This window comes from Brachycentrus maculatus, unplaced genomic scaffold (assembly GCF_059751285.1).
Source record: "Brachycentrus maculatus isolate JH-2025_06_01 unplaced genomic scaffold, ASM5975128v1 h1tg000168l, whole genome shotgun sequence".
Lineage (NCBI taxonomy): Eukaryota > Metazoa > Arthropoda > Insecta > Trichoptera > Brachycentridae > Brachycentrus > Brachycentrus maculatus.
In genome coordinates this window covers 378,768-392,976 of record NW_028280921.1, presented here as the reverse complement: position 1 = coordinate 392,976, position 14,209 = coordinate 378,768, and the positions used below count along the sequence as shown (strand labels likewise).

Genomic DNA, 14,209 nt, shown 5'->3' with positions numbered 1-14,209 from the left:
GTATCTTTATTTAATTTATTCCTTAATCTACTAAGGAAAAATTTTTTTTTTGATATTTTTTTATTAACGTGTTCAAAATTTGCATTTAATGTCAATTTTGAATCTAGTATTATGCCCATATATGCCCATATATATGATACAATTTCGAAACATTGTACTTGACTCACTTGAATTTTCATTAGAGACATCTATTGGTGAGATGATGAAGCTTTCTTTCCTAATAAAAAAAAAGTATTTCTATAGATAATAAAAACACGAATATTTCTCTTTGTTTAAAATTAAAAATAAAATATTCCTTCCATTTTTTTCACAGAACAAACACTTACCCAAAGTTACCCGAACGCTTCAGAGTGCAGAGTCCAGAGTCTCCAATACACGCCGTGAATCTGTCCCCCACTCTGATCAGCCAATCGCAGGCCTCCGCCGCCCCGACCAATCAGGTGGCGGATGAGAACCGGCCACCCAATCAGAAGGAAGAGGAGATCATATTCTTCTGACGCTCGTCCTTCAAGGCTTTCTTCAGTGACTTGATAAAGACAAAGGTAAACCTCTACTTCATTATTTCCCAGTAAATGCTAAATATATTTTCCTGCCTTTGATAAAGAAGCATTTTTTTTAATGTAATTATTTTACATAAAAGGTCAAAGGCTCAGAGACAACTGATACTTGATTATTCACCTTATGGATAATATACAGTGAATCCCGGATTTCACGTCAAAAATTTTATTACATGATTGTTACAAAAAATAAATATAATTAAAATGTTTTTTTTTTTCAATTCCTGTCATTTCAATGGTATTCTGTGACACATTTTCGGCAAATTTTGTAGCGTCAGCAAAAACAAATGTCTTTAGATAGTTCTCTAGTTGAAAAGGATTAATTATTTTTATTTGTCATAAATTCATATTTTTAACAAGGCAATTTTTTTTTCAAATCTAAATTGTATTCCAATTTGTTACACTTCTTACCAATTTATAATTTATTTTATTGTAATAAACATTTGAAAAAAATGTTTAACAACTGAATATTCCGCACCCCAATGGTGCATAGGGCGCTGCATCATACAAACGCAGTGTTATCTTGATCGGTAACACATGAAGGAAAGGTGATCAGCCCTCCGCTTCAGGTACCAGTCCAGGGTAATATTAAATAAATATAAGAGTGAAAAAAATCGCTTTTATTTATTTGACCCCCCCTGGGAATCGAACCTGGGACCTCCAGAACGGTAGCCGAGCGTGCTGACCATTACACTACGGAGGCGGACATAGTTTACAATGCAGTTAAAAATTAATGAGCTTTAAATATACATATATTAAAACAATGTTGTTTTCTTTATGAATTTGTTATAGATCGATGTATTTTTTAAAATTTCAGGATAAATAACACCCCGACCCGTTGCATTCACTGGATTTATTTGCGAGTGGCGCGCCGTGCAAATCAGAAAGCGAAACATCCAGAAAATATTTTTGGACTTTTTGTGGGCAGTTCTGCTGTGGAGATACAAGAAATCCAACATAGAATATTGTTTAAATAAAACTAAACCGTGCGTGTCAAGTGAGGATGAAGTCATTTTGATACGGAGATTCAATTATTCATTTTAGATTTTCTCATATTGGCCATGTATGACTTTACTATATACATAAATCTAATTTAAAAAAAATCTTTCTTAAACTGCAGTATTTTAAATCAAGATTTTTTTTTAAATATGTTAATTGTGTTAGCCATATAAAACTCTGTTTGTTTTATGGGAAAAAAATAAATAAATTAGACTGCTTTGAAAGGAAGAAAAAAATTACTACCATGCGTATGGACCCAGATGTAATTTCCGACTGTCAATACATTTTTAATATTTTTGGAAAAAAAAATGTGGATGTGAAATTGAAATGTACATCGAAGAAGTACTTTTTATTACGTCCGCCTCTGTAGTGTAATGGTCAGCACGCTCGGCTACCGTTCTGGAGGTCCCGGGTTCGATTCCCAAGGGGGGTAAAATAAATATAAGTGATTTTTTCACTGTAATATTTATTCAAAATTACCATGGACTGGTACCTGAAGCGGAGGGCTGATCACCTTTCCTTCATGTATCAACGATCAAGATAACACTGCGTTTATATGACACAGTGCCCTATGCACCATTGGGGTGCGGATAAGGGTTTTATTATTATTATTACATCGAAGAAGACAACACTCCCTTGAGGCGTCCACCCTAATAAGATACGCTCATCCTGAAAGAAGATGGTCCGGGGTTGCCATTGTTAAAATAATAGGACTTTAATAAAAAATAAAACACGCAGGAACCTACCTGACCACTTAATCCGACTTTTTTTTTATAAAAAAATTAATAATTTGGGGTTTTATATGTCCTAACACATTTATAAGCCATTTTTCTTCTCGATCACAAGACTTGTTTCTCAGAGATATGTATGAATATTTATATAAAAGCAATCGATAATCAAATTGATACTTTTCAATACGCAATAATACGATGTACATATCGTCATACATTTAAAAAGAACTATTTTTCAAAAAACGTATACTCATTAAGAAGAAAATAAAATGTGCATTGCATTATTATATTATTTTCTTATAATTTTTCAAATGACACATTCCACAAATTGTATTCGACGAGGAATGAAGTATTTTACGAAACCAAAGTCTAATTATTCTTATTTTACATCAAATATTGATATCGACCATGAAAATCAAAATTCCTTACCTCTTATAAAACAATAAAAACTGTTGAATTTTCAAATTCTATGCTGAAAAAAAATTGCGCACATTTAGCGAATCTGTTACAGAGATGACTCTATTTACACATATTAAAGAAATATTTCAATAGTGATTATTTTTCTATCAAAAATACAAATTAAAGTGACAAAACTTCACCATATAAATATTTATAGCTAGTACACAATTGTTACGAAGTTGTTTTTGTATCGATGGCATCTTTTGTCTACTCCGATAAACTTGACTCAAAGGAAAATATAAATGTTATTCACTCTTAAAAATAGGTACTATTTACGTATATCACTCTATGTAATATGAAGTACTTAGTATTTCCATATTTATAAACATGTATCTTAAAACAAATATGTATGTACAAGAATTATCAGTGAGTTTAGTTTGTTTGTAAATTGAGAAACAAATGTTCTCAAAAGGAGGGTGCAATGCAATAATCATGTTGATTTTTCGCTAAGTATATTTATATTTTGTATATTAAAAGCATTTTCAACTTTGTGGTGTGGTAATATAACACTCTCCTTATCATTGATTGTTCGCGTTGTGTAATCCCACTTAAAACAATACTTCATTACTACCGGTTTCAAAAAAATGTGATAATACCTGGATGCAGGAATTCATGTCTTTCAATGCTGTATTGTACGCGTATGTGTAGCGGACTGTTTTTTCTGCTGTTTTCCGTAGATTTCAAATGGGAAAAGACTGTACATGATGTATTAGTGTATTTAGAAATTTATTGTTCTCGTTGAAATAAATGAGACACTTTCTACAATAACGTTTGCATAGTCTCATTTTCAAGTACAAAATCATAATTTATAATTTTTTTTTTTTTAATTATTCGGAATCAGATGTAAACGTGTAAGATTGGATGAGCTCAGATGTGTGTAGTTTTACATTTGTTACAAAGACGGAGTAATTAGATTATCAAACATCATTCCAATGTTGCCAAATTGTGAGTAGAACACTTTAACGATAATACTATAGTGATGTATTAATTTTAGGTATACACTGGTGTTGCAATATTCGCAGGTGACTGTTCCGCAACTTTGGCTAAGATTTTAAAAACCGGTTAATGTTTAACTACTCCCGGAGCTGTAGTATGATTCTGTAACTATTCCGTTCGCGTTAAACAGCAATTTTAATGCCAAAATGTCGGCTTTTTTAAGTCACAGCTGTATTTTATTTGTAACAAATTGCACACGGTTGTTAATGGCCCTGGCTGTTATTTGGCTGTAGGAAAATACAGTAATGTAGTTATCAATTGTCAATGTTACTGAGTGTATAACTAAAAGTTAACCAGCCGATGCAAATACTCAAACTTCCATATTCCCATCTTAAATACTTCTTCATATATGTTTGAATATTGTCAAAAATACATCCTTTTGAGCAAGGAGACATTTTCAGGGCAAATTTGGATGATATCTGCTCTGTTTAGATATTGTTATATATTGCTTTTGTTTTGTAAACAAAATATAGCTTGATACATATTGCACCCAACGCTTAGTCAAGCCAGAATAAACAATTATTATTTTTGCAAATGAGGTCAATATCAAAATTTGACCTATAACAAGTCGACTTTTGACCATTTCTACCCCTTTTACTTTCACTTTTTTTAAATCTTTTCACTGTGACTTTAGAGCTAATAACAAAATAAACAATAGAATTTGCATGTGTTTAAGGCTCCAGTTTAATTTTTGTATAGTTGATACCGTTAACTTGACAGATAAAACCAAATTTCATCATGGAATAGAATCATCTTTGGGATGCATTTTTTTATATCGCTTCCGAGAGATTTTATTTTACATATTTTAGATACATACTTAGATACTTATTCAACACCGCTTACCATTTTTCTAATTGGGTGTTAAGTTTGTGAATTTTAATGCCTATCACCTTTTATCGAGTGAGTTTACTTTTTACTTTCCCATTACAAAGCAACAAAGCCATAAACAAACTATGATTTCTATAAAATTATTTTCAATTATTCATCGATTTTTTTTAGCGAGTTTTGCAGAATTTCCTACTCATCATATATTTATTTATGGTAAAATCCCTGGTGTTACAGAACTACAGATTTTTCAAATCTGTTTGGCTAAAATAATTTTTAAAACAGTTTTTTTAGCATGATATTAAAATATAAACAAAATGGCCAAGTTACAGAATATAAATTCCAGCTTTTAAAATCTTAACAGTGTTTAAAATACCCTCTTCCTCTTATTATTACGTATTTTTTAAAACTGACATTCAGAATTTTAACCTAAGGTGAAGATAGCCGACTTAATGTTTTTTTTTTAAATGAGTAATTCCACATATTTATTTGTAATAATATTATTTAACATAACTTTTTTTTAAATGTATCAAAACTCGCCAAAAAGTCTATACTTGATTCGTTCACCTTAAATTTAAATCCGAATTTCGTAAATAAACCTGTTAAATAATTTCACATTTTTTCTAGTTTAGTTTAATATTGGTCAATTTATCAAATTCGCATGGCGGTAAGACAAATCGCTCAGTATGAATACAGCCCTTGTCTTTTGATGTTGTGAAGATTCGGGTGTATTTTCCTACGTTCGCATTTATTTTATTTTAAATTTAATGTCTTATTGAATTTTATAGTCCACGTATTTTATTAGAGTGTATTTCTCGACTACTTTTAGAATCAATTTTAAACTTAAGAATATTTTTCCAGTACTTAATATTTGCAAATGATCTCAATATTTTAACTCTCTTATATTGGTCATATTTATCATTCTTGTAATTTATTTTAAACTTATTTTAAGACAGAAGTGACTGTAATATCTAAACCTTTTTACTGGCTGGAAGATATTTTCCACTGCTTACCTCTCCCCTAAGCTGTTTCCCTGTTACTTGGTAATATTGGGATCCCTGAAATTGCATACGATTTGGTTACATTGATGCTCGTATTCAGTCTCATAATGCATTTTTTGTATCATTAAAGTATATATTAAGATATATTTATATATTAAGATAACCTCATTTAAAGCTGTTTTGTTTAGCACTGAAACTTACTAGCGGAACATATGGCCCGCATTAAGGATGGTCTTACTGTATTTCTAATTTAAAATTATAATTAATACTCTATTTTACTTCTGTACTTGTGTAATACCATTGTAAAATTGTGTTTTCTGTCAGCAAAATAGAACAGTACATATTATGTTAATCAATTAATTAAAAACTCTTGTTATATCTCAACCTATATACTATCCTTTACAAGAAATCGTTGGCCAATCCTTTTTTCTATTTGCCGGCCAAATTATTAGATATAAATACGTTTTCAAAAGAGTTTTAAGTCAAATGTAATGTTTTCAATCCCGCATTTTGCATTTACATAACGGGGACAAAGCAAATACAGCATTTTTGGTATTTGTTTTAAAGACTATGTAGAATTTCTCATTTAAAAGTTAGAGTATTGAGATACATGTATAGACACTTGTTACATATATTGGCTGATAAGTATTTTTATATTAACTTAAGTCACTTGTTAATACCAATAATGGATTGTTGTTACTCTAATATAATATAAGGGAATTTTCTCTTAACGCGTAAGCTTTACTATTGGGTTGATGCAAAAGTAATGACCGTTTTTTATGATCCCAGGTAAAAATTTTTTTTTTCATAAATTATGAATGGTATCTTCTTTTTTTATGATTCCATTGTATAAAGGATGCTTTCCCTCTACTTTCTATTTAGTTTTGGCCTGGCCAGAGTACAGTAATAACCCCTTGTATTTTTTCAAAATGTCGTTCGATAAAGTGCATTTGCGTATTGTTTACTTTATGAATTCCGTAAAGACAATACCGCGAGTGTGGCAACCAAAAACATTTGTGAAGTGTATGGAGCAGATGTCATCAAAGTTCGACAGGTACGAAGATGGTTTGCAAAATTCCGATCTGGAGATTTTTCACTCATTGATAAACCACGTACCGGGCGGCCATTGAAGTCTGATGACGACGAATTAAAAGTCATAATTGACACCAATCTACGTCTAACCATCAGGGAGATTATGTCAATGATGGGAGTCAACCAAACAATCGCATTAAGACATTTGAAGCGTATGGAAATGGTTTCGCGGTACGACGTTTGGATACCTCATCAATTGTCGGCTGCCAATTTATTGGATCGTGTTTCAACGCGCGTTGCTTTGAGTGCGAGACAAAAACATGAACCTTTTTTGCATCGTTTGGTGATGGGACATGAGAAATGGGTCGTGTACAACAACGTGACAAGAAAAAAACATTGGACTATACCTGGACAAGCCCCATTAACAACTTCGAAGGCCGAAATCCATAAAAAAAGTTATACTTTGTGTTTGGTGGAATAATAAGGGTATTGTGTATTTTGAACTCTTGGAACACGATAAGACAAGTACAGCAGAACGATATTGTCAGCAATTATCCAAATTGAACATGGTCCTTCAAAAGGATAAACCAGAATTGGTAAACAGAAAAGGGGCAGTGTTTCATCACGACAACGCGCGACCACATGTGGCTATGATAACCCAACACAAGCTAAATGAGTTAAATTGGGATGTTATCAAGCATTCACTGTATTTTCCAGATCTTGCTCTTTCTGATTTTTATTTATTCCGATCACTGCGAAAAAATTTTAATGATGAAAAAAATTATTCAATAGAGCAGGTAAAAACATCCCTTACTTCATTTTTCGCATTAAAATCCGCGGAATTTTATACTACTGGTATCAATAAGTTGATAGAAAGATGGAAGAAGGTTAAAAGAACTGATGGAAATTATATAATTTATTAAATAAATAATACACAAGAAAAAAATTAAAAAAAAAAATATATGTAAAAAACGGTCAAAACTTTTGCATCAACCCAATACATTTTTTAATAAAAACATTTCTTAAACTCTACCTTACTGATGCTACGACTGTCTGAAAGAAGCTCCGAGATTAATAGTATAATAATATCTTATTTAAAACAATTTTTACATTTTTTGCTCATGACTTACTATTCTAGGACAATATCAAAAGAGCAATAATATACAATATTTTATTCGAGAATTTTAATTGTATATACATACATATGTGTTTACAACATTAATTGAATGTTCGCTTTAATTTGGTGTAAAACACGTTTTTCAAAACACCTTTTTTTTTGCCTGAATATTTAAGTGTGAAATTTACTGTCTTACATAGTAAAACATACATGTTTCATTTATGTGTAACCTCGTATTTTTTATGACTTATTGTTTAAAGGTGTAGAATTATTGCGATGAAATTTCACTAAGACACTTAATAATTAACATGTGCATGAATATAATTATTCACATTGGAAAAGGATGTAAGCAATCCTCATGTAAAATGAGTAAAAAAAAACAGTTTTTGTATCGAATGCACCCGATTTTCTAAGATTATTTGATTCAATAACTTGCCTGAGCAGAGATGATATTGCCGGCCTCTAAGCGGAACATCATTAAAGATGAATTGATTATCAATGGAAAATATAATGAATAAAAAAAATCAATGATCTGTAAAGCCTCTATAAGAGGTTTGTCTCTAGTGGTTGTCCAACTAAATTGACAAAAATACATCTGAACCAATTTTAAATAAATCTTCCTTGAGTTTACTCAGCAATTGATGAAAATTGAACCCGCAATACCTGTTTCACAGCCTAGAGTCTACTCAGCAATTCCACTACACCTGCCTTGAAGAGACTTTATAGGGATGAATTGTCATTTATACCAGCTGACTTGGTGTAAAGACATTCTTGGAACATTCATTTCCACCCAATGGTGCGTAGGGAACTGCTCGGTGTTTACGTGATCATTATTATAATGAAGGCAAGGTGTGCAGGAGCAGGTACGAGTCCAGGGTAATATTAAATAAACATTAGAATGTTATTTTCTGGGAATCCAACTTGGGACTTCAAGGACGGTGATCAAATGTGCTAACAACTACATACTTTTCCCAGAAATGGATCAATCAGTTTATAGATATGTAATTTTTGGTTTGAATGATATTTCTATGAATCATATTACAGGAACAGTTTTTTTATTTTTTTTTATTTTTAAATATATGTGCCGATCAAGTATTACATTTACAGAAAGTGTACAGACACTTTCTTTTGAACACATAAATACAGAACTTATGGTTACTAGAGACAGAAATATCTTAGTTATTTAATTTTAGTTTTACTCACATACATATGAATAAAACACTTTTCAAATAAAAAAAAGGTACTATCAATTTCACTGCAATTTCATATTTTTTTGCGGGGATTTTCCATCACATTTAGGTTACGACTGAATCAAGTAACTATCTTATTATCGTTTTAAAATACGGGATCTGTTGGGTACATTGATATGTAAATATGACTATTTTCAATTCAATAACAGTATAAAAAATCCTCTGTTTTAAACTGTCAAAAGACTGTTCCTATAATACGGCAAGTATAATGTACACCCCGGCTGTGGTATATTTTGTTTTGTTAAGTGTGCGGAGATGTTTTGTAAGGGCGAGAAGAAACTAAGCTAGTTGCGTGGTGCCTTGGGTAAAGTTTTACTCCTTCCCTTGCATTCCCTGTAGATAAGTGTGTCGGAAGTAACGCGAGTTTGGATACTGCGCATAGAACTTTCTATCTGGAGACAATCCGACTTGAAATAGAACTATTGAACTAGTGTAACTATCTATTTTTTGACTTTTTAAATATTACAATTTTGGAGCCAAACAATTTAAAGAGAGTTTTAAATACCCTTTACTTCTTATATATAGCAAATAATTAAGATCCATCAGTTTCTAGAACCTTCGGACCTAATAGTAGCGGAAACATTTCCGAATGAAGCGATTTTTATTTATTATTGTTCTAAAAATACAAATATATTAAAAAAATGTTATTATATTGTTATTCATTATCGTTGTGAATACGTGTATTTCAATAAATTAAATATTAAATTGTAAATATACCTAGTTTAGTGTCGGAGTTGACTTACGGTAATTTGTATTTGCCGTTGAAAGAAATCATTTTTATTAAGTTTTATCAATACGCAAAGTAATAAATGTATACAGACTAATAAGAAGTACTTATATAGACATAGTTTAATGTATTCTAAATATTTCAAATTTTTAATTATTTATTTGGAAATTATATAAAAAAATAATGTTTTTTTTAAAAGTAATTTTGATCAATTGTGACTGTTTATCCTTTTTTCACTTCGATTTTCCTTTTAAAATTATAATGTTAATATGCCTGTGTCTTTAATGTTACCTCATCATATTATATACATCACAATTATCTCATGCCTTGTAATAGAACTAACTACAATATTATTGCAATTGTTAACTTTGAACTAAAATTTCAAAAGAGTATTGGAATGTTTATATGATTCAGTGTGTTTTGGTTATACCATTTATTGGCTGTAAACCTAGTTTTTCTAATAGCATATTCTTCATTTATGTATCAGAAATTTTTGTAATGCATTAAATTTTACGATTTCACATGTATATATATTTTCTAAATCCTTTTGTTGTCATTTTACCAGTTGAGAATTGGCCAAAAACAGACATTATTATCATCAAGTTTTCCCAGCAAAAGCAATACATCTTTAGGTAAAATTTTGTGTTTTATTCAAAGTCATAGTGCACATTTATTTTCAGCAGATATTACTACTAATGACCCTTATCTGCACCCAATAGTGGAGAGCCCTGCAATGTTAAGTTGATGTAATTATATGAAAGCGAGGTCTGCAAGCCCTGTGCTTCGGAGTAATATTAAATAAATATATTCAGTGAAAAAACACTTACTTTTGACCCCCTTGGAAATCAAACCCAGGACCTCCAACACGGTAGCCAAATGCGCTCACCACTGTACTACGGAGGCGAATACACTAAAACACGTGATAATGAGCAGATATACTAAAATATTGTTTTTTTTTTTTACATATTAATGATATTTTGCTGAGAAAAAGTCGATACTTTGCAGATTTGATATCATAAAAGCGATTCTCATACAGTAATGTAATCATTTATAGATGCATTTGAAAAGAATATGAATAATTCTGACTGATAACATTCCATTATTAAATTAATGTTACTGATTTTTTTCGTCAATTCTTATTTTTGAATTAATTGTCCTCGTAAATTTTATTTCAATGTGAATCGTGCTGGATTTTAATGCATATATTTTACCCATTATAAAGAACTGATTTGTACTACTTTGCAAACTGAATGTATTTTGATTGTATAATTTTTTTTATATATATGTAGCAATTTTAAATAGAAATATTAAAAACACCTTTTGGAAAGGAACCAAGACAATAGTGCATACGCGTGTGCAAACTCATTCTCATTCTTGAAGTATGTTTGTAGGTGTAGTTAATACTTTATTGTATCTAAGCTCCAAACTGTTAAAATCTTATAATACATATACTTCTTTAAAAAAAATCCAACTGCTTTATTATTTATTTCCCTGACATTTCTGTTTTTCTTTGAAAAATGTATGGCAACTAGAGTTGTTTGCTGATTATCGACGTGCCCTATGTAAAGTGCTCTAACTAAATTTTTGTCAATTTGTGTACGTTATCAACTGACCGTTATCTACAAATATAAATAAACAAAAAAATTTAAAAAATAAATTACGCCTAGTTTTCAGGCATATAAGACGCCATCTACATCGAATTTTCGAAATGAACTGAACTCCTAGAACGCCAACTTCTTAATTTTGACAAAGCATAAAGTTTTAAAACGATTTAATACATCATTTTATCATGTTTTTGAATGTATAATACTAGTTAAGAATTTCAGATAAAACCGTTAATTAATAAAAAATATATGTTGAAAAAATCTTCTGAGCTCTCTCTCCTGTAATGTGACAGATTTGTAGATAGAGTGTTTTACGTAGAAGCTGTCGATATGATATCCTTGCTACGAATCATCATAATTTTTTTTCGTTCAAATTAAACTTAAAATTTTAATAAAATAGCGCATACACTTTTTTTACAGCAAAATTATTACTAACCATCGTATGCTAGGGGATATCATCATTGCAGACTATCTTTTTCTTCATATGGTGACATCATTCAGCAAAGGAATATTGGTGAACAATAAAAACACATTTGTTTTATGGTTTGTTCAAGGAATTTGGAATATTGGGTTTTTTAAATGATGTAAGTAAATAAGTTTTTAAGGGCTACCAAAAAAATACAAAAGGCTATTAATGAATTAAGTAATACAGTGGAACTTTGGCCCAGGTTGACAAATAATTTGTGCTACAAACAAAAATCCATCAATTTGCCGACAAAGTTTTCGGATTCCGGACTTACCCCCAGTTCTGTTTGTTTTGGGGTATATTCATTCCAAGTTTTTTTCGTAGCCCAAATTATTCGTCACCAGAGATCTTCGTAACCTTCAGGTTACAATAAAGTGTAACCTTGGTTCCACTGATGTTTTGTTATATTTAATTTATAACTGCAGTATATTTTATACCGTCTGTTTTTTTATCGTAAGATAATTATTTTGACTTTTATTATATACACAAATATTTCAATTTCATACTACTTTTGCTGAGGAATGAGCAGCTTGTTTTTAATAATAGCAATTATTTTATGGTAGAGTGGGCTGAAACTTAGAAACTTTGACCCGAGAGTCTACAAACCTTGGGTTACAAATAAAAAAATGTTTTTTTTTTTTTAATAACTTATTTATTAAAAAATAAAAAATATTATTTGGCACTTCCGAAGAATTCTTAATCATAAAATGAGTTGAGGTTTGAACTGTAGTGTCTAGCAAATCCGTATATTTTGATTTTTTTTTTTAAATGTGTGCGTCAAGGAATCACCACATCCATCTTAAAATATATTTGAGAATATGATCCAAATGTTTTTTCCTCTTTGGAATGTAAAATATCATGGTTTACAACCCAACAAATCAAATATTATAAAATTTTAATTGCAATGCGGAGCTATTGAAGATTGATCCCCTCGCATAAGTACATTTGCATAGATAGGTTAGTGAACGATCGTCCAACGAGACATTCTCTCGCAAGCTCCAATATCCGGGCACAGTCTGTTGAACGTAGTGTCACTGTCGAACCCTAATATTTCTCTTTCTTCCTGTATTCTGAAAGTGAAAGTACTTTCGTGGGTTCCTACGAAGCGCGCTGCGTGAGAGCATATTATCTGGTCTATAATGGCGACACCTCCGTCTTTGTGCCTCTCCAGCACGTCTCGCGTCGGCGCAAACCACTTCACAACTAATCCATCATTCTCCAACCTGTCAACTAAATCTTCCAACTCATCGGGATCAGAGTCTGTAGCGATGAATACACTTTTAATCAATGATTTATAATACCTTTCTATTGTATTGTAAATCTGATTAGCGGTGCTTTCGCCTGAAGGTACTTCTTTATACCTGCTGCGAGCGAAGTCGCCTCGTCTCCAATGGACGCTGATATAATTATCGCATTTCGGTTTGAAACACTTCAATTCTTTTTCAATAAAATCCTCCGCGATATCGATCAAATCGATATCGAATTTCATGCTCTTACGTGCGTCCCAGTATGTTTTCGTCCCATATTCTTCGTGCAATGCAACTTCCGCATTTGTAAACATAATATATTTATCATCCGGGTTCAAATTTATAAGATCTTTAAGAAGTTCTGCGCTTCCTTGGAAATATACACATTCTTTATTTCTGAATGTAATGTTGGTGTAGCCCCAAAATGCATCAGAAGGATGACATTCATCAGATTTTCTGATTTCAATTTTATCCTCAAAATTCCCCTCCTCAAACGCATTAGGAAAGTGTTGCAACATATAAATCCTATCAATAACCAAAGGTTTTTCTTTTCCAAATAATTCGTACATTTCAATGACTGGAGCGAATTTTCGCAATGATATTATATCGAAAAACAAGCCCCACGGAAGGGTGCTTTGTGAACCGATGTTTCTCGAATGCCAATGGTATAAATAATTCCACGGAGGGAGAACTAATTTCACATTCTTGTATTTGCCATTCCTTACGATATTGTGTGTAAATATTGCCATTCGCATGTAAACATCACGACGCAGGTTGAACCCTTCGGGTAAATTGACGTCGTAAAAAATGTACCTGTTGTCATCGCTCAACTCGGAGCAAAGACCAGCGGAATTTCTCTCGCAAGTTTCATTTTCTGAAAACACTTCACCAGATGAAACTAAACATACGTACTTGATGGATAGCGTTACAATGATCGAGATGAATTTTTTATTTCCCAAAATGTTCATTTTGAATTCGTTAAGGCTTTAATTTATAAAATAGCCAAAATTCAAAACGCCGGCACAAAACATTGTCGGTTTCTTTTTGTTGACATTCCTTAAATCTTTCAAACCCAAATAAGGGATCCAATGGACATATTGAATTATATATATTTATTAGATTATATATACAGATTATATACTAGAAACATATAATATATTATAGATTATACTATGAACGTGTGAATGACACTTTGACG

The 14,209-nt window shown here is 31.3% G+C and overlaps 2 protein-coding genes across 12 annotated transcripts in view; one reads left to right on the top strand and one right to left on the bottom strand.

Moving 5' to 3' along the window:
* cyst (rho guanine nucleotide exchange factor 18 cysts) overlaps window positions 1-1,699 on the top strand; it is a 137,404-nt gene extending 135,705 nt beyond the window's left edge. For all 11 annotated transcript variants that reach the window (XM_088261872.1, XM_088261867.1, XM_088261866.1 and 8 more), the window contains 2 exons: window positions 314-542; window positions 1,375-1,699. In XM_088261872.1, the coding sequence (XP_088117998.1) occupies window positions 314-497 (184 nt within the window). In that variant the 3' untranslated portion in view covers window positions 498-542; window positions 1,375-1,699. The remainder of the gene's footprint in view (window positions 1-313; window positions 543-1,374) is intronic.
* A 10,694-nt stretch (window positions 1,700-12,393) lies between these two features.
* O-fut2 (O-fucosyltransferase 2) lies at window positions 12,394-14,209 on the bottom strand. The gene has a single exon (XM_088261849.1). It carries the CDS (start codon window positions 13,977-13,979, stop codon window positions 12,723-12,725), a length of 1,257 nt encoding a protein of 418 aa, XP_088117975.1. The 5' UTR covers window positions 13,980-14,209; the 3' UTR covers window positions 12,394-12,722.